The sequence below is a fragment of the Saccopteryx bilineata genome, chromosome 5 (assembly GCF_036850765.1).
Source record: "Saccopteryx bilineata isolate mSacBil1 chromosome 5, mSacBil1_pri_phased_curated, whole genome shotgun sequence".
NCBI lineage: Eukaryota > Metazoa > Chordata > Mammalia > Chiroptera > Emballonuridae > Saccopteryx > Saccopteryx bilineata.
In genome coordinates, this window is record NC_089494.1 from 78,259,703 (window position 1) to 78,281,798 (window position 22,096).

General features: G+C 38.8%; 1 protein-coding gene across 10 annotated transcripts in view; it reads left to right on the plus strand.

Moving 5' to 3' along the window:
- Window positions 1–21,938, plus strand: part of WDSUB1 (WD repeat, sterile alpha motif and U-box domain containing 1) — a 95,340-nt gene extending 73,402 nt beyond the window's left edge. For all 10 annotated transcript variants that reach the window (XM_066279523.1, XM_066279524.1, XM_066279525.1 and 7 more), the window contains one exon: window positions 20,161–21,938. In XM_066279523.1, coding sequence (XP_066135620.1) covers window positions 20,161–20,318 — 158 coding nt within the window. In that variant the 3' untranslated portion in view covers window positions 20,319–21,938. The remainder of the gene's footprint in view (window positions 1–20,160) is intronic.
- Window positions 21,939–22,096: the final 158 nt, after the last annotated feature.

Below are 22,096 nucleotides of genomic sequence, written 5' to 3' on the forward strand. Positions count from 1 at the left end.
AACCAGCCAGGGCCTTACCTTTACAGTTTTAAAGTGAATGTTTCTATAGAGTAGATAACCTAAAGATAAAATTATCTAAAGGATACTGACAGATAATCCTCTCAACAATGTATGGGGGCTCTATTTCCAACATCTGTTTCTGTACTGGATATTAGCAATCTTTTTCTTTTAATTTATTATGTGGAAAGTAATTTGTATTTCTTGTATAAATTGAGTTTGAACACTTTTTACTGTTTTTACTTATATTTTTCTTATGTGGTTTTCTTTTTCATGAGCATTTAATCTGAGTTCCTTTATTTTTAGTTATTATTTAATAAGAAATATACTTACGGGAGGCAGTATGGCCTAATATTTGAGTACATGCACTGAAGAACCAGATGTCTGGGTCTGAGTCTGTTTCCTTACTTATTAAACGAGGTACCAGTGGGAGACTGTGTAACCTCTCTGTGTCTGATTTTTCTCATGTACAAAATGGGACATTAGCACTTACCTCATGGGATTCTTGTAAAGATCAAGTAAATTAATCTGTGTTAAGTCCTTAAAGAGCACCTGTCCCTAGCCTGACCTGTGGTGGCGCAGTGGATAAAGCGTTGACCTGGAATGCTGAGGTCACTGATTCCAAACCCTGGGCTTGCCCGGTCAAGGCACATACGAGAAGCAACTATGAGTTGATACTTCTTGCTCCTCCCCTCTTCTCTCTCTCTCTCCTCTCTCTAAAATCAATAAAATCTTTTTTTTTAAAAGAGCACCCATCCCTAATGAGCACTCAGTAAATGTCGGCTATTTTTATTTCAGGCTATGAGATGTCTGACTAAAGTAATAGCTATATGTTTTTGCCTTTGGTTTATCAGGACCTTTTTGTAAAACTGAAATAAACTCAGATTATGGTAAGCAAAAATGGCAATTAATTAATTTATTAAAAATTATAGTAATGAGCCTGACCAGGTGGTTGCTCAGTGGATAGAGCATTGGACTGGGACGTGGAAGACCCAGGTTTGAAACCCTGAGGTTGCCAGCTTGAATGCGGGCTCATCTGATTTGAGCAAGGCTCACCAGCTTGAGCCCAAGGTCGCTGGCTCAAGCAAAGGGTCACTCAGTATGCTATAGCCCCCCGGTGAAGGCACATATGAGAAAGCAATCAATGGACAACTAAGGTGCTACAGGAAAGAATTGATGCTTCTCATCTCTCTCCCTTCCTGTCTGTCTGTCCCTGTCTGTCCCTCTCTCTGACATCTCTGTCTCTGTCACACACACAAAAAACTATACTAATGAGTCTCAGGAAAAACTGTCACCAGAGAATTGAGTATAGTCAGGGTTCTGTTTCTCTCAAAAGCTTCTGAATATTTACCTTCTGTGTTATTCAGTGTACCTTTTTTGCAAGTGGTAGAAAAACATGACCACAATAGGCTCTAAAATTTACGTATTACATTTCACCCACCAGAGAGAGACCAATCTGATGTTTCTTTCCAGTGCCAGTTCCAAATAATCCCAGATAAAGGACTCATTGGCCTAACCTAAGCCAGGAGCCTACCCCAGTGGGAGTCCCAACAGGGATGAGGTGTAGTACTATGATTTCCCCAACTGTGGAGCGTAGGGTTGATTGTATATCAATGCGGTAACATCATAAGGAAGATAGTGGTGGAAGAGACAGGTTACAGAAAGGGATACTGACCTAGCAATAAGTATCTACCACACAGATACTTCCATGTCTTCAATTTCTAATATATACTCTCAGTTTACAGTTCTTTTTTACCCAAAGATTGTTAGGAAACCCATTCAAAGTTTGCAAACTGTTTAATTAGTTTTAAGGAGAGGGTGTCTAGCTTTGGTGCATGCGGTTAAAGAATATGAAAGAGTGTTCTTTTAGAAGTGAGAATTTTTCTTTGTGTATTTGTTCATGGTTAATTTTTGTGAAGTTTCTATGAGCACCTAAAAGAAAATATCTCTTTGGTTGCAAAATTATTTTTGCAACATTATTGATATAATATATCAACATATAGAGAGAAGAAGATATCAAAATATTAATTGTCTAATTCAAATCTTCTGAAACATTACTATTAAGTAGAACTTTTTGTAATGAGGGATGTGTTGTCCAGCACAATAGCAATTAGTCACATGTGGCTTTGAGTACTTGAAATCTGGCTAATGTGACTAAGGATGTGAAGTTTATACTTTGTTATTGATTTAAATTCAAATAGCCACATGGGGCTATATTGAACAATACAGCTCTATCATTTAACTTTTTGAGGATAAAGTTTATTGAGATGCAATTCATACATAAAATTCCTTCATTTTAAGTGTATATTACAGTATGATGGGTTCTTCTAAAGTATATGCTGTGGATCCACACAATCAAGATATGAATGTTCATCATCCCAGAAAGTGCTCTCCTGTCCTTTGTAGTCAGTTCTCCTCTACCCTTGGCCTTATGTAATCAGTCTGCTTTTTGGTACTATCAATATGATTACATATGATATGAATGAAATCATTCATGTGTCTGGCTTCTTTTGCTCAGCAGAATGTTTTGGATTCATTTATCTTGTTACATGTATCAATAATTCTTTTAAGTTGATGAGTAGTGTTCCATTGTGTGGATATATCTTAATACGTTTATCCATTAATCTGTTAACAGACATTCAGGTCTTTGCCACTTTTTGGCTGTTCTGAATGAAGCTACTATAATGTTCAATTACATATCCTTTCTCTGGACATGTTTCATTTCTCTTGGTTATATATTTAGGAGTGGAATTTCTGTGTTGTATAATAAGGGAATGTTTAAAGAAACTGCTAAACTTTTTCTCAAAGTGGTTGTACCATTTAAGTTTCCAACTGAAAATTCTAATTTTCCTCATCCTATCTTTTGTAACACTTGGTGTTGTTCGTCTTAATTTTTACCATTCTAGTGGGTATGAAGTGGTATCTCATTGTACTTGGTAATTTGTGTTTTTCTGATTGCTAATAAGGTTGAGCATCTTTTCATGAGCTTAGTATACATTCACACCTTTTGTAAAGCGGCACTTCAGATATTTTCCCCATTTTGTGTTGGGTTGTTTGTCTTACTGGATCATGAGAATTCTTTAAAATTCTAAGTACAAATTTTTTTGTCAGATATATGGATTGCATATACAGGTATACCTCAGAGATGTTGCAGGTTCAGTTCTAGACCACTGCAATAAAGTGAGTCATAATCTTTTTTGCTAGTAGAAGGTCTTGCCTTTAATTTGTAAAACATGCAAAATCAGTGAAATGCAGTTAAGCAAAAGCACAGTGCCTGACCAGGCGGTGGCGCAGTAGATATAGCATTGGACTGGGATGCAGAGGACTCAGGTTCGAGACCCCAAGGTTGCTGGCTTGAGCACAGGCTCACCAGCTTGAGCGTGGGATCATAGATGTGACCCCATAGTCACTGGCTTGAGCCCATAGGGTGTTGACTTGAGTCCAATGTCACTGGCTTGAGGAAAGAGTCATTGTCTCTGCTGTAGCCCCCTGGTCAAGGCACATATGAGAAAGCAAGCAATGAACAACTAAGGAATCGCAACGAAAAATTAATGCTCATCTCTCACCCTTCCTGTCTGTCTGTCCCTATCTGTTCTTCTCTCTGTCTTTTCTCTGTCTCTGTCACACACAAAAAAGAGCAAAATGCAGTAAAGTGAGATATACCTATATTTTCTTCTAGTCTAGTTTGCCTCATTTTGTCTTTTAAAAAATAAAAAATTTTCATGTTACACTTAAGATACAACATTAGTGTACAACATAGTGATTAGGCATTTATATACCTTACGAAGTGATCACTTCAATAAGTCTAGTACCCACTTGACACCATACATAGTTATTACAGTACTATTGGCTATGTTCCCTAAGTTGTATTTTGTATCCTCCTGGCTACTATTATAACTGGCAATTTGTACTTAATCCTGTCACTTTTTCCAACCCCACCCCAGTCTGGCAACCATCAGTTTCTTCTCTGTATCTTGAATTTGTTTCTGTTTTATTTGTTTATTTTGTGATTAAAACAAAACAAAAGTTACCGTTTGAACCATTTTTAGGTGTATTATAGTGTTAAAATATATGCATTGTTGTGCAACAGATCTCTCGAACTTTTTAATCTTGCAAAGTTGAGATTCTGTATCCACGGCACAGCTAGCTCTCCATTTCCTTCTGTCCCTAGCCTCTGGTTACGACAGTCTACTTTCCATTTCCATGATTTTGAAAACTTTAGATACTTCATATAAGTGAAATCATGCAATATAAGTCTTTTCGTGGGCCCTGGCCGGTTGGCTCAGCGGTAGAGCGTCGGCCTAGCGTGCGGAGGACCCGGGTTCGATTCCCGGCCAGGGCACACAGGAGAAGCGCCCATTTGCTTCTCCACCCCTCCGCCGCGCCTTCCTCTCTGTCTCTCTCTTCCCCTCCCGCAGCCGAGGCTCCATTGGAGCAAAGATGGCCCGGGCGCTGGGGATGGCTCTGTGGCCTCTGCCTCAGGCGCTAGAGTGGCTCTGGTCGCAACATGGCCATGGCCAGGATGGGCAGAGCATCGCCCCCTGGTGGGCAGAGCGTCGCCCCCTGGTGGGCGTGCCGGGTGGATCCCGGTCGGGCGCATGCGGGAGTCTGTCAGACTGTCTCTCCCTGTTTCCAGCTTCAGAAAAATGCAAAAAAAAAAAAATAAATAAAAAATAAGTCTTTTCGTGACTGGCATATTTCACTAAGCATAATGTTCCAAGATTCATCCAGTATTTGAATATGGCAAGAGTTTGTTCTTTTTAAATATTCCATTGTATGTGTATACCACATTTTGTTTATCCATTCCTCCATCAGTGGACACTTGGGTTGCTTCCATCTTTTGGCTGTTATAAATAGTGCTGCTATGAACATGGGTGTGCAGATATCTTTGAGATCCTGTCTTCAATTCTTTTGGTTATATACTCAGGAGTGGAATTGCTGAATCACATAATAATTCTATTTTAATTATAGGGACTACTATACTGTTTTTCATTGCGGCTGTACTATTTTTTTAAAATTTTTTTTTAATGGGGCGACATCAATAAATCAGGATACATATATTCAAAGATAACATGTCCAGGTTATCTTGTCGTTCAATTATGTTGCATACCCATCACCCAAAGTCAGATTATCCTCTATCACCTTCTATCTAGTTTTCTTTGTGCCCCTCCCCCTCCCCCTTTCCCTCTCCCTCTCCCCCCTCCCCCCGTAATCACCACACTCTTATCAATGTGGCTGTACTATTTTATATTCGTTCCAACCTTACACAAGGAGTTCCAATTTTTCCACATCCTGACCAGCACTTGTTATTTTCTGTTTTCTTAGGGTGTGAGGTGATATCACATAATTTTTTTCACATTTATTTTAATGAGAAGAGGGGAGGCAGAGACAGATTCCCATATGTGCCCCAACCAGGATTCACCTGGCAAGCCCATTAGGGGGCGATGCTCTGCCCATCTAGGGTCATTGCTCCATTGCAACTGAAGCCATTTTTTAGTGCCTGAGGCAGAGGCCATGGAGCCATCCTCAGCACTTGCGGCCAACTTGCTCAAGCCAATAGAGCCATGGCTGCAGGAGAAGAAGAGAGAGAGACAGAAGGGGAAGGGGTGGAGAAACAGATGGGTGCTTCTCCTGTGTGCCCTGACTGGGAATCGAACCCTGTCCATCCACATGCCAGGCTGACACACTACCACTGAGCCAATTGGCCAGGGCCAATATTTGCATTTTTTCTAAAGATTAGTGAGGTTGAGCACCTTTCATATGCTATGTCCTTTTTTAAAATCAGTTTGCTTATTTTTGTTGTTGAGTCCTTTCTCCCTCCTCCTTCCTATTTTTTATTCCACTGGACCAGGATTCTAGTACAATGTTGAAAAGAAGTGGTAAGAGTAGACATTCTTACTTTAACCTGCTCTTAGGGGGGAAGCATAAGTCTTTCATCATTAAGGATGATGTTAGCTGCCCTCTGTCAAGGTAAAGAAGTTCCCTTCTATCCCAAGTTGCTGAGAATTTTAAAAATGCTTATCCATTAAAATAATGGTTTTCTCTTTTATTCTATAATATGATAGATAACTATTACTTTTCTGTTGCTGCCCTAACAAATCGCCACAAAATTAGTGGCTTAGAACAAAATTTCTGTAGGTCAGAAGTTCATTATGATCTCACAGGCTAAGTGCAAGGTGTTGTATATATAACATAAGACACAAACAACAATGTGGTGTAGCCAGAGGGATAGGGTGTTGTTGGGGGGTAGGTAGTGGTCAACATAAGAGGGGAAATGGGGATGGAAAGAGACTTCTTGGGGCAATGAGCACATGATGCAGTGTGCAGGGGATGTTTTGTTGAGTTGTACACTTGAAACCTGTATGATTTTGAGAACCAGTGTCACCCCAATAAATTCAGTTAAAAAAAAGCAAGGTGTTGGCAGGTTTAGTTCCTTTCCTCTAGGGGAGAATCTATATCCTGCTCATGTAGGTTGTTGGTAGAATTCATTTCCCTATGATTGTATAAGTTAGGCCTGTTTTTGTTTTTTTGTTTTATTGCGGGCTATACGCTGAGGGCTGTTCTCAACCCTGGTAGACAAAATGAAGGCTTCCCAAAGAGGTCTATGTCCTAGTCCTCATAGCCTGTGAATGTTCTCTTACATGGTGAAAGGGGCTTTGCAGATGTGATTAAGGATCTGTAGATGGGGAGATCCTCTTGTATTATCTGGGTGGACCATGTAATCACAGAGATCCTTACAAGTTAAAGAGGGAGAATCAAGCCAGACCAGGTGGTGGTGCAGTGGATAGAGCATCGGACTGGGATGCAAAGGACCCAGGTTCGAAATCCCAAGGTCACTGGCTTGAGTGCGGGCTCATCAGCTTGAGCGTAGGGTCACTGGCTTGAGTGTGAGATCACAGACATGACCCATGGTCACTGGCTTGAGCCCAAAGGTCGCTGGCTTGAGCAAGGGGTCACTCACTCTGCTGCAGCCCCCAGTCAAGGCACATATGAGAAAGCAATCGATGAACAATTAAGGAGACTAAGGAGCCGCAATGAAGAATTGATGCTTCTCATCGCTCTCTCTTCCTGTCTGTCTGTCCTTCTCTCTGTCTCTGTCTCTCTCTCTGTCTCTGTCACACACAAAAAAAGAAAAAGAAAAAGGGAGTCAAAGTCATAGAGATGTGACAACAGAGAAAGATTGAAGTGATGCAGGACAGTGAGACAAGGAGTTCAGGCAGCCTCTAGAAGCTGATCAAGGCAAGGAAACAGATACTCCCCTAGAGCCTTCAGAAGGAATGCCACCCTCCCAACACCTTGATTTCAGTCCATGAAACTGATTTCATTGTTCTGATCTGCAGAACTGTAAGATAATAAATTGTGTTGTTTAAGTCACTAAGTTTGGGGTCATTTGATACAGATGCAGTAGGAAACCTGTACACTGGCTTCTAGAGGCTGTTGCATTTTTGCCCTGTGGCCTTTTTTCTCCATCTCTCAAACCCAGAAATGGTGGGTTGTGTCTCTGCATTACATTGCATCTCTGACCCACTTTCTTACCTTCCTCTTCTGCTTTTAGGAAATCATGAGATTAGATTGGGCTACTCTGGATAATCTAGGATAATTTCCTATCTTAAAATCAGCTAATTAGCAACCTTAATTCCCTTCTGCCATGCAATATATTCACAGGTACCAGGATTAGGATGTGGACATCTTTGTAAGGCCATCACTTTGCCTGCCACAAATACATTCACTGATTAAAAGAGATGTTATATATGTACATACAGTGAACATGGATGCACAAGTATCTGCTCAAGGCCATGCTTCCCGTCCTCTGGTGTGTTCCCAGAGGGGGACTTGTTAGGGCACACATACTTTCTGTATTTGATTGTGAGGCCTCGCTGTGCGTTTTCCACAGGGGCGGCACCAGTGTACAGCACCACTGCAGCGCATGAAGGCTTTCGATTTTCATACATTCTCACCAATCCCTGTCATTTTTTTATGATAGTTTTTAAAAATGGGTATGAGGTGGTATCTCATTATGGTTATGATTTGCATTTTCCTAATGATTAGTATGTTGAGCATATTATCCTGTGCTTATTGGCCATTTTGTAAATCTTATTTGGAGGAATACCTTCTGAAGTCTTTTGCTCATTTTTCAAGTCTGTTTTTCTTTGTTATGTAATTCTTTATATATTGTGGCTCTCAATCCCTTACCAGACATATGACTTGCAAGTCTATCTCCCTTCCCATGGGTTGCCTTTTCACTGTTAAAATTTTTGTTATGAAGTAAAAGATTTTAATTTTGAAGTCACTTTTTTTCTTTTACTGCCTGCTGTACTTTTGGTGTCACATTCAAGAAATTATTACCAAACCCAATGCCATGAAACATTCCCGCTTTGTTTTCTTCTAAGAATTTTATTGTTTTAATTCTTAAATTTAGGTCTTTGATCCAGTCTGAGTTCAGTTTTGTATATGGTCCACCTTCATGTTTCTGTATGTAGACACCCAGTTTTCCGCATTTGTTAAGGAGTGTTCTTTCTCTGTTGAGTGGTCTTGGCACCCTTGTTGAGAACATTGGATTACATGTTTTGAGGGTTTATTTCTAGACTCTCTATTGGTCTACGTGTCTGTCTTTATGCCAGGGCTACACCATTTTGATTACTTTCCATTTGTAGTAACTTTTGAAATCAGGAAATGTAAGTCTTACAACTTTGTTTTCTTTTTTCAAGATTGTTTTGGCTATTGAGGATCTCTTGTGAATTCATACGAGTTTTAGGATGGATTTTTCTATTTCTGCCAAAAAGTCAGTGGGATTTTGATAGGGATTGCAACAGTGGTGGGATTCAGCCAGTTTGCACCAGTTTGGCAGAACTGATACCTACCTTTTTGTTGAGTTCAGTGAACCAGTTGTTAAAATGGCACTTGTAATCATGGTTCTCTCTATAGTGGGCACCTGGGCAGCCGCCTACTGTGGAAATGGCAAATTTACATGCCTTACTCTTTTTTAATGTTCATCTGTGCAACATTGTATTTTAAGTGCCCCTAGTAATCTTCATTCCATCCATAGGTGAAAAACATTCAAGTGAGGACACCAATCGAGAAGCAATATGGAAATATCTTAAATAACAGTTTTATTGTTTTTTATCAGGTATTATTTAATATTTTTATTTTAAAACTCATAACCTATTAATAGTTTTGTGTACCTTTTTATTCTTAAATATTAAATGCATAAAATAATAAACTACCTTTTGTTATATCTTTTTTTATACTTAAAATGGTCATTAGGGCCGAGAACCGGTTATTAAATTATTTGAATCCCACCACTGGAGTGCAATGACTGTCATTGCTTTGGATAGCATGGGAATTTTAACTGTTGCCTTCCAGTGTGAACATAGGATCTCTTCACTTTCATTTGTGCTTTTAATTTCTTCTTCTTTTTTTTTTTTTTTTTGGTATTCTTCTGAAGCTGGAAACGGGGAGGCAGACAGACTCCTGCATGCGCCCGACCGGGATCCACCCAGCACACCCACCAGGGGGCGATGCTCTGCCCATCTGGGGTGTCACTCTGTCACAACCAGAGCCAGTCTAGCGCCTGAGGCAGAGGCTATGGAGCCATCCCCAGCGCTCGGGCCATCTTTGCTCCAGTGGAGCCTTGGCTGCGGGAGGGGAAGAGAGAGACAAAGAGGAAGGAGAGGGGGAGGGGTGGAGAAGCAGATGGGCGCTTCTCCTGTCTGCCCTGGCTGGGAATCGAACCCGGGACTTCCGCACGCCAGGCCGACGCTCAACCACTGAGCCAACCGGCCAGGGCCTGTGCTTTTAATTTCTTGAAGTTTATTTATCTATTTATAAATGGAATTTTCTTTATTCCTTCTAGAACCACATGTCATTTTTGTATGTTGATTTTGTATCCTGCAACTTTGTTGAATTTATTAGAAAGTTTTTCTTGTGGAACCTTTAGCGTTTGTATTATCCTCTTTACATGTGCTGGTTTCAATGTGGTAATATTTGCAGTATTTTTGTGTCTGTGTTCATAAGGGATACTGGCTATAGTTTGCTTGCAGTGTCTGTCTGTTATGGTATGAAGGTAATCCTGACCCCATAAAATGAATTGGTAAGTGCCTCCTTTCCTTCATATCTTCAGTTTGTATAGTATTGCTATTGGTTACTTAAATGTTTGATAGGACTTATCCATGAAGCCAACATGATGTGGAGTTTTCTTTGTAGGAGAGTTTTTAAATGTTTCCTTTATTTATTTACAGAGACAGAGAGAGGGATAGACAGGGACAGACAGGAACAAAGAGATGAGAAGCATCAATTATCAGTTTTTCGTTGTGACACCTTAGTTGTTCATCGATTGCTTTCTCATATGTGCCTTGACTGCAGGCCTTTAGCAGACTGAGTAACCCCTTGCTCGAGCCAGCGACCTTGGGTCCAAGCTGGTGAGCTGTTTGCTCAAACCAGGTGAGCCTGCGCTCAAGCTGGCGAGCTCGGGGTCTCGAACCTGGGTCCTTGGCATCCCAGTTCGACGCTCTATCCACTGTGCCAGTGCCTGGTCAGGCTGTAGGAGAGTTTTTAAACACAGGTTGTTATGAATTCAAATCAAGCTTTTAATAGGTTCATCAGATTAGAATTGTGAATGTTCTCTCTTGGAGGTTTGCATTCTTTATCATCTTAAGAATATTCTTGTTGGCATCATTTAATGCATTTTGTCTCATTGGTTTTAATCTTGGCTCTTTTTGTTTATAACTACATGGTTTTTTTCTATTTCTAAAATAAATTGTAAGTACATATCTTGAATTTTTACTTAATGAACAATCTTTCACCAAGGTAATCAATAGCCTGACTTTTAACATTATAAACTTTGATTCAACTTAAAGCAGGGGTCTCAAACTCACGGCCCACCAAACAATTTTGTGCGGCCCGCAGACTAATCCACGAAGTTCAAAATATTTTGGATAAAATTAAGTAAGCCTAGGGGCCTACTTGTATTTGCTGAATGGCTGTGATCTTGCTCTGCGGCCCACATGCTGAGTTGAATTTGAGACCCCTGACTTAAAGTATATCTCTTTTGAGTCTAACTTCTTTTATTATGCACCATGTTTGAGTAATTTGTCAATTCTCAAATGTGAATATACAGTTTACCCATTTTACTGCTGATGATCATTGTTGCCCTGAACCTTTATTCATGTTTTTGGTGAACATATAATAGATACATGGTTTGGTGAACATTCATGTTTCTATTGGGTATATTCCTAGTAGATATACATGTTTACTCAGAGTGGTTGTAGAGTGGTTGAATCTGTTTACACTTTCACCAGCAGTATAAGAATTCTTGCTCCAAAGCCTTACTTGTATTTAGTGTGGTTACACCTTTTTATTTTAAAATTTTGTTTTTATTGAAACAATTATAGATTTGCATGCAGTTCTGAGATCGAATAGAGAGCGATATCTTGTGCACTTTGCCCAGTTTCCCCTGTCCCCAAGCCACAGGAAACACATAATCCACAGATCTTTAGATTTTCCGAGCTGTACATGTATTAAGTTCTACACAATTTTATTCCTTTTGGGGGTTTGAGCATCAACCACAGAATAGTTCCAAATCTACAAGGACCCCTTCTGTTGCCTTTTTATATCAGTGTTCATTACCTGCCTCTTCTCTTCCCACCTCCACTAATTATCTACCCTTCAGTTTTGAAATTTTGTGATTTCAAAGTGTTATGTGAGTGGAATCAAACAGGAAGTAATCGCATGGGACTTTTTTTTGCTTAGCATAATCCCAGAAGAGTCTTTTTAGCTTTTCTATGTTGCTTTGTTATAGAGGTGATCCCTGTGGGAAACATACAGTTGAATTCATTTTTAAAAATAGTCTGCATTTTTATTTATTTATTTATTTTAACAGAGGCAGAGATAGACAGGAACAGACAGACAGGAACGGAGAGAGATGAGAAGCATCAATCATCAGTTTCTCGTTGCGACTTCTTAGTTGTTCATTGATTGCTTTCTCACATGTGCCTTGACTGTGGGCCTTCAGCAGACCGAGCAACCCCCTGCTGGAGCCAGCGACCTTGGGTCCAAGCTGGTGAGCTCTTTGTTCAAGCCAGATGAGCCCGCGCTCAAGCTGGCGACCTCGGGGTCTCGAACCTGGGTCCTTCCACATCCCAGTCCGACGCTCTATCCACTGCGCCACCACCTGGTCAGGCTCAGTCTGCATTTTTAATAGCATTGAACTGATTTTTATTGTGATTGATACATTTGGGATAATTCCTTCCAGCACGTATTTCAGGTTTATTTTGCTTTCTTCTAGTTCCCTTTACCTCCTTCTTTCCTGAATTGTTCATGTGTCCTTCTTTGGCATTCCCCCCTCGTGTTTTGGGAGGTATGTTTTATATCTGTTGCATTAACTGCCTCAGAAAAATTTCTAAAACCTGTTTCTGCCTATATTTCAACATCCTTACACAGTCTTTGCATTCATCCATCCTTTTAAATTATGAAAACAGCAGGTGCTTGATGAAAAACAATACATATCTGTGTATATATTTTGGAAGTGGGGAGACATTTCTGTACTCTGGTTATCCTTCCAGATATCTGCCTATACATTTATAGTTTGTTCTGAAGCATATGGGATATGACACATACTTTTGAAAAACTGCTCTTATTAATGTATCAGGTAACAGTCCTTGTCAGTATATATTCAGAACTACATCATGCTCAACTGCAGGACAGTATTTCATGGTATGAATATGCCGTAAATTCTTAGTACTGATAGGCACTGCCATCTTTTAATTATGCCCACCTTTTATTATTTCAAAAACTTGGCTTGTCCAATTTTTCCCCATTTGGACATTCAGATGAATTTTAGTATTTTGTTATGTTACAAAAGAAAATGTTGACATTTTAATTTGGGAGTGGAGAAACAGAAATGACAGCTATTAATCATGCATTTAATCTGTTTTTGTCTTTTACTCCTTTTAGGTTTGTTCTGAACACTTAAATATCTACATCTTTTTAGAAAAAAATCACCCCATCAGACCACTTTGCTTTTTCGTTCAAGTTGTTGGCCTTATATTTCAACTATATATTGAGAACGCACTCTGGCTTGTTTTTGCAGTGCAAATGGTTTAATTCTGATTTTTGTTTCAGTTTTTCTTTGATACATATTTTCCTCTTGTTCAGGGTGCATAGTGCTTCTGCAGTGGAATTTCATGCCTTTTTATCAAATCTGGGAAAAACTCAGCAACTCTTATTCTGTATACCTCATCTCCTTAGACTTTCTAGGCCATAGTCTCATTGTCTACCTCCCAGCCATGTATTCTGTTTGTGGTAATGGGACTGAACATTCTCATTGAGATTTTCTTCAACATTTCAGCGACTGTATGTCATTTCTGTATTCTCTGATTGAGCGTGTGGATGAAGGGCATAGACTCTGGAGCCAGACTGCTTGGGTTTACACCCAGCTCTGTCATTCCCCACCTGTGTGACCTTGGAAAGTTATTCATAAGGTTGTTGTGCAGATGAAATGAGTTAATATAGTCTAGGTCAGTGCTCTGGGATGGTTTAATGAGGCACAGTAGCTGTATGAGTATTGAAGTTTTCATTGTATACAGTTTCCTTTGATTCATTAGTTTAGAAATACAGGTTTTATCTGTTTTCATTTCTGAAGTCAGTGGGATCATGGTCTTTGTTCTCTGCATGTATTGCTTGTGGAAGAGGAGGTGTAGCTCGAGAGAGGTGTGGGCCTTGCTTTGTCCATTTCTTAGCACTTCTAAGTATAAAGTAGCAATAAATGTGGGAGTTTAATCTGCCAGGAATGAAAGTATCTTATAAATAATAAGTATCCTTATTTTGTTATTTTACCAGAACCCATTCATCTGAATATATTAAACTGATTTTGGAAATAACATTTTGTGAAAGGAGCTTATTAAATATTGTCCTAGAACTATCTGGTATAGATGGTACTATTTGGATGAAATTTTAAAGGTAATGAAACAAGCAAACCTAGTTAATACAGAATGTAACTAATGTACACTATATATTTTCAAAATTGCCAGTTTTCCCCCTGGTGACATGTTTGATTTCAAATAAACTAACTCTAGTTGCAGTAAACTTCAGGTATGATTTTTAAAAGAAACCACAAGTAGCTATTGTTTTTAGTTATAAATGCCCTTTTCATTTATATATGAAAGGCTGTGTGTGTCCGTGAGGGTGGGGAAGGAGTCGCTGCATCTCTGATTGCCCTCTTGCTGCTTTGGAATGAACTTGGGTAGAATTCCTCCTTTATTTATCACATGTTTTAGAGACTAGATTTGCCACTAGTAGAAAACTGTTATTTCAAATAATTTTATAATACCATGGAAAGCTGATATTAAACTTAAAACTATGGCTAGTGTAATTGACTTTCCTACAGTAGATAAGCCGTACTTTCATAGAATAAATGAGTTGACACTTTATTCACTGCTACCTGACAACTCACAAGCAGTCATGGTGCATGCAGGGGTTCGCCCACCTATCTCCACTCCTCTCACCTTAAAAAACAAACAGATTATTACTAGTTATGTACTAACTACACAGTAATAGACCTGGTCACATCTGTTAGTATAAAACAGATCAAAGTAATAAACTCTGAATGTTCAAAATAGAAAATACACTTTTTTGAACACATAGAGGACATTCATAACCATATTTAAGCACCATCATCAGAAATAACATAAAACAGTACTATGTCATGTGGAATATAAAAGATTAATAATAAACCTGGGCCCTTTTCACCTGGAAAGTTAAAAACATTCTATTATCAGATTTATCTAGCCTAGTGGCAAATGTATTAGCTGTCATTTAACTCACAATATTTCACAGTAGTATTAACACATCATTTATCAATAGTAAGTCAATATCATGGTATTCTATGAAAGTGAGGTTCATTCTCAGCTTTTTACAAATAAAAATGTAGTCCTGTAAGTCCTCACTTAACTTTGATAGGTTCTGTGACTTTAAGCAAAATAACATAAGACCAACTTTACCACAGGCTAATTGATATGAACAAGAATTAAGTTCCTGTGCCATCTCATCAATATTATAAAGGACGTTAAACAGAACATCATTTGAAGATCTGTGAATTTTCCTACTTAAACTGGTCTTACAACTCAAGGGTAACACAACCCAATTAAAAATAAGCAAAAGTTTTGAATAGACCTTTCTCCACAGAAGGTATACAAATGGCCAATAAGCACTAGAAAAGATGCTCAACATCATCAGAGAAAGTCAAAACTGCAATGAGATACCACTTTATATCCACTAGGATGACTAGAATCAAATAGATGGAAAATAGCGTGTGTTGATAAGGATGTGCAGAAATACTGCTGGTGAGAACGTGAAGTGGCACAGCTGCTGTTGAAAACAGCTTGGAAATTCCTCAAAAAGTTAACACAGTTACCATGTGATCCAGCAATTGTACTCCTGGCTAGATATCAAAGAGCATGGAAATAAGAGTTGCGCATGAATGGTCATAGTAGTCTATTGGTAATAGCCAACAAGTGGGAATAAGCCGAATGTCCCATCACTGAATGAATAAATAAAATGTGGCATATCCACTTAATGGAATATTAACCAGCCACGAAAAGAACAAATACTTACAGATGCTATATGGGTGAACCTTAGAAACATTGTTTTGCTAAGTGAAAGAAGCCAGACACCAAAGACCACATATTCTGTGACTGTTCATAGGAAATGTCCAGGATAGACATATCCACAGACAAAATAGATTAACGGTTGCCAAGGGAGGGAAGGAAGAGTGACTACTAATGGGTACAGGATTTCTTTATGGAGTTCTAAAACTACACAGTGGCGATGGTTGCACAACTTTGAATTATAGTAAGAACCAATGAATTGCATACTTAGCATGGTGGATTTTACGGTATGTGAATTCAATCTTAAACAAAAGCCAAAAGGCAGTAACAGTATCTTCAGAAAGCACCTACCAACTCTCTAGGACTCAGGGAACAAAGGAAAGAAATTGAGGTTATAAGAGCCTCACCTTGGGTCTCTCAGAACCAGGCCTCTAAGAAGGGGGAGCTACCCAGCTGGTGCTAGTTTCTCAAAAAGGGAAAGAAGACATATTTGGGCAGTACCAACAATGAAGCAAGCAAATGAGTCCGGAAAGTGTAACCAGCTACTGCCAGATGAAGGGCCCTGACCAGGCACAACACTTAGGGTGCTCCTGCCTTCACCCTGTTTTTTTCTCCCTTTAGAGAATCCTATTCCAGGATCTGACAAGGAGCCAGCTGACAGAACAAAGTAATATCTCAAACTCTGAATGTTCAACATAGAAAATATACTTTTTGAACACATAGAGGACATTCATAACCATATGAATGGCCCCAACATGCCCCTCAGCATCATGTATGGGTTCGGAGCTCAGACAATAGCTTAACAGGCTAATAGCATTTAACAAGTTAAATCAAAGAGGAATAAATAGCATTGGTGTGTGTGTAAACACAGAGCAGTTGAAAGGTGTAACAGAGGACTTACTTTACAATAACAAAAGCAAAACCTTAGACATACATATGCAAAATTTACTGAACATAAGACAACTATAAAACATCCCTGTAATGTATACTTGAACAAATGGAAAATTTCAATGGCATTCTTCACAGAAATAACAAAATCTTACAATTTGGGGACTACAAACGACTCCAAAACGCCAAAGTAATCTTGAGAAAGAACACAGCTGGCTGCATCGCAATTCCTCACCTCAAACTATATTACAAAGCTAGAGTAATCAAAAGAGTATGGTGTTGCCCTGGCTGGTTGGCTCAGCGGTAGAGCGTCGGCCTGGTGTGCCGGAGTCCCGGGTTCAATTCCCAGCCAGGGCACACAGGAGAGGCACCCATTTGCTTCTCCACCCCTCCCCCTCTCCTTCCTCTCTCTCTCTCTCTTCCCCTCCCGCAGCGAGGCTCCATTGGAGCAAAGATGGCCCGGGCGCTGGGGATGGCTCTGTGGCCTCTGCCTCAGGTGCTAGAATGGCTCTGGTTGCAACAGAGTGATGCCCCAGAGGGGCAAAGCATCGCCCCCTGGTGGGCATGCCGGGTGGATCCCGGTCGGGCGCATGCGGGAGTATGTCTGACTGCCTCCCGTTTCCAGCTTCGGAAAAATTAAAAAAAAAAAAAAAAAAAAAAAAAAAGAGTATGGTATTGACAAAGACACGTAGACTGCCAGAACTGAATGGAGTCCAGGATTAAAACCACATACATAAAATCAATTAATTTACAACAAAGAGACCAGGAATATACAGTAGGAAAAGGACAATCTCTTCAATAAAGTGTTGGGAAAACGACACAGCCACATGCAAAAGACAGACTGGACCACTGTCTTACACCACACACAAAAATCAAATGTATTAGAGACTTGAATATAATAGCTGAAACCATACAACTCCTAGAAGAAAACATAGGAGGTAAGCTTCTTGACATCAGGCTTAGTGATCACTCTTTGAAGGCAACAAAAGCAAAAATAAACAATTGAGACATCAAACTGGTACACAGCAGAGGAAATCAACAATAAAATAAAAAGGCCTACCAAATGGGAGAAAATCAAATTTATATCTGACAAGGATTAATATCCAAAATATATAAAGAACTCATATCACTAAATAGCAAAACAAACCCCCAAACAATCCAATTAAAAAATGAGTAGAGGATCTGAATAGACATTTTTTCAAAGACAGCATATAGATGGCCAACAGATGCATACAAAGGTGCTCAACATCACTAATCATGGAAATATTATAATCATGGAAATATAACCCCAATGAATTATCACCTCATACCTGTCAGAAATGGCTATTATCAAAAGGAGGTGCTGTGAGACTGGAGAAAAAGGGAACCCATGTACATTGTTGGTGGGAATGGAAATTGGTGCAGCCACTATAGAAAATAGTATAGAGATTCCAAAAAGTTTAAAATGGATTTTCCAGTTCTACTTCTGAGTATTTATCTGAAGGAAGCAAAATCACTACTTGAAGGGCAGCCTAATAGAAAAATAGGCCAAAATAGAAGTCAGTTCATAGAACAAGGAAGAGCAAATAGTTCTTAAACATATGAAAAATTTTCTATTTTTTTCATAATAAAATAAAACTACCTGATATACTATACCATTTTTTATGAGAGAATGGTAAAAATCCAGTTTGACAACATATTCTCTTGGTGAGGATCCGAGGAAATGGAATTCTCATCAACATTGTTAGTAGGAATACAAAAGTGGTAGAATTCCTATGGAAGTGATGGCAGAGGTAGCAAAATTATACATAGTTCCACTTACGGAATTTCCCCCTAATGCAGCGGTTCTCAACCTGTGGGTCACGACCCCGGCGGGGGTCGAACAACCAAAACACGGGTCAACACTTTTAATTAAAATATGTATTTCTGATGGCTTTAGGCGACCCCTGTGTTTTGGTCGTTCCCGCCGGGGTCGTGACCCACAGGTTGAGAACCGCTGCCCTAATGAAAAGTCTGTTACTTGCAGTACTATTCATAAAAGGCAAAGATTTGAAACAACCCAGATGTTCATTAGTACCTCCATACAGTGGGGTACTATGGTGAGAAGTAAAAGGCAATGTATATTTGAGTAAAAAACCAACCTTGTACAAAACGGTATATAACGTTAGCTTTTATATAAGGATGCATATGTATTGTGCATGTACACATACATTTGCTTATATTTTCAAAAAGAAAAAGATAACTGCTCTGACCGGTTGGCTCAGTGGTAGAGTGTTGGCCTGGCGTGTGGAAGTCCCGGGTTCAATTCCCGGCCAGGGCACACAGGAGAAGCGCCCATCTGCTTCTCCACCCCTCCCCCTCTCCTTCCTCTCTGTCTCTCTCTTCCCCTCCTGCAGCCAAGGCTCCATTGGAGCAAAGTTGGCCCGGGCGCTGAGGCCTTTGCCTCAGGTGCTAGAATGGCTCTGATTGCGGCAGAGCGATGCCTCAGATGGGCAGAGCACTGCCCCCTGATGGGCGTGCTGGGTGGATCTCAGTCTGTCTGCCTGCCACCCCATTTCCAACCTCAGAAAAAAAAAAAAAAAACTAAACAAAAGCTAATAAACATGGTTAGCTATAAGGGAAAGGAGGGAACGTGAGTTGGACAGCTAGAACAGACTCACTCCCCTGAATGTACCTTGTTTTAATTTAGAAACCACATAAATGTACAGTGAAAATAAATCATGAAAACCAAACCAATCTCTAAAAATTGGGAGGATAAAAAGGGAAGAAAATGGACCACATTGTGTATCAAGTTGGTAATGTAATCAGATAGGTTTTCTCAAGTGATTTTCGAAATTTTTGCAATTAGAAAACTCTAGCGCACCTCTTCTATTAGCAGTGTATTGGCATTGTTAGTTTGAAACAGTTATCATTGTAGATTAGAGCAAATAGTTTAATGTGTACATGTAATAAGGAACTAACAGTTTTAGTTTAAGAGCTGCCAATGTACAAAGGTGTAGTGAAGCAAAAACTCCAATCTTTATTTGTGCAAAAGCAAATAATTTTTCAAGAACATATTAAAAATTTTAGCCATTGGATCTTAATTTTTATATATATATATATATTTTATTTTATTTATTCATTTTTAGAGAGGAGAGAGAGAGACAGAGAAAGAGAAGGGGGGAGGAGCTGAAAGCATCAACTTCCATATGTGCCTTGACCAGGCAAGCCCAGGGTTTTGAACCGGCAACCTCAGCATTTCCAGGTCGACGCTTTATCCACTGCGCCACCATAGGTCAAGCTGGATCTTAATTTTTTGTTTTGCATCACAGACAACTTTATTGTCAAGTCCTTAGTGGGACAAGTGCTCTCGGTATTTGTTCCAGTGTTTCTTCAGTACCATTCTGTCCAGCCTGGCTCATTTCCTTCCTTTCTTTTCGCTACTGAATTTTTTTTTTTTTAATAATTTTATTTTTTTAATGGGGTGATCGCTACTGAATTTTTAATAGGGTTCTTTTTGCAATATTAATGCATCTTAAATGGCAGAATTCAGGTACTGTAGCAGAAATATTTTGGTAACAATGACACAAGAACAATGCCACTTAAATCACAATAAAGACATTGGCAATTAAGTTTTTATGCCCAACTCATTTTAGTAATCCTAACTTCCTTTCTGTACATTGCTAATTGTGGTGTTTGTTTTTTTTCATTTTAGATGGCTATTCATATGAAAAGGAAGCAATAGAAAATTGGATAAGCAAAAAGAAACGTACAAGTCCCATGACAAATCTTGTTCTTCCTTCACTGGTGCTTACACCAAACAGGACTCTGAAAATGGCCATCAATCGATGGCTAGAGACACATCAAAAATAAAATTGTTTATATTGTATTATTTATATTTTATCAGTGATCTCACTTGAATGATTTAGAGGTAAATACTAATCAGACTTATTAAAAGCAAAACAGAAAGATGAACTTTAGTTACCTATAAAAACTAGTATTTTCATTCTTTAAAATATATCGACCAAATAAGACATCTAACCTCTTTTCTATTTTTACTATAAAAGTTTTTATTCTAGTGAAAAAAATTTAATTTCTAGAGAAATGGTTTATTTTGACTTTAAATTGCAATGCTCAATTTTATTCTTGTTAGATTTTATCCCATTACGATCAAAGGTTGAAATGATCTAGAACATAACAGGTATTTAAATCCTAGATAATAGCCATTCATTTGATAACTCTTTGGAATCCTTCTAAAGAGAATCAGTAGCAAAAAAAAAAAAAAGTAATTTGTTTATTAATAGAGAAAATAACTCTCCTATGTTAAATGAACAGTTCTATTGGATTCTAAATTTTCACGGTGGTAATGATATTTTCAATTGACCAAAACCATTGCACAAGTTAGATGGAATAGTTATGAATACATCAAGTGGCAGATTAACCCTTTACTTTTTATTTATGGATATAGAATTCTTGAGGTTCCCACAGGGGGAATTGTTTGGCTTTGGTTTATTTTATTTTTATAGATAGCTAGGGTGACTACACATTTTTATATAGTTAGGGTGACTTATTTACTTATATAGCTAGGGTGACTATACAGTAATAGACTGATCTTTAATACAATGCCCTGAGAAGTGTTCACTTAGAAGAAAACTTCGGGTGTAGTGCCTTTACATACTTGTCATAAACTATTTACCAGAATGGAAGCCATTAGTGGGAAAGCTTACTGAACTGAACTGTTAAGGGCAAGCAGGGACCAGAATCTATACATTTACCCCCAAAACCTTTGTGATTGTTCAAAAATTATTGTTGAAAACTTTGAAATAAATTTGAAAAGGGGAAAAGCAATGTAATATCCTTATAAACTTAGTCTTTTCCTATCTTTTATAAACTTATAGCTAATAAACTGTATGTTCACAGAAACGGGGAAAGCCTAGCTACCACAGAACTCTCCAAATGCCTTTTCTTCATCAGGCTGCTTTGTACAGTTTCTGCCATCCTAATAATGTACTGCTTAATTTTATTTCATGTCATAGCTAAGATTCACAATGATTGTAGACTTTTTTTCCTATTACAAATGCTTCTCATATTCTTATGAGGACAAAACAGGTTGGGAACATGTTCTAACGTGTGTTTTACTCCTGTGTTCTCAGAAAAAGGATGCTAACATAATTCTAACAAAAAATGTTTTTAATTGACAGGATCCACCATTGGACCAAATATCTTTTGTTTGGATAAGTGGACGTTTTTTCCAAAGGAGGCTAGCTGGTTTTTATGTTAAAATTAAGTAAAAATCATGAGTCATTAATAGAAAAACAATAAAAGACTGGTTATTTTTAAATGTTAAAGGCGATTTTCTTTTCTACATTTCACCAGTATAATTTCTTGTTAAACAAACTGGCTGAAAACTAAGATGCCAATAATTTACCAAAGTGAAATGCTTACAAATAAACCAAAGCCAAACTCCCTCTCCCCCACAAACACACAAGCAAACAAAAACTAACCAAACCAAACCCCAAACTGACAGTGGGAAGGGACACCCTCTGCTGCGTGCTCCACGCCCCCACCGTTCATCAGGACTGTGTGAGCAGCGCTCACCTGCCCGCTGCCTGGTCCTCAGGATGGACCAGTAGCTTCCAAGGAGATTTTAC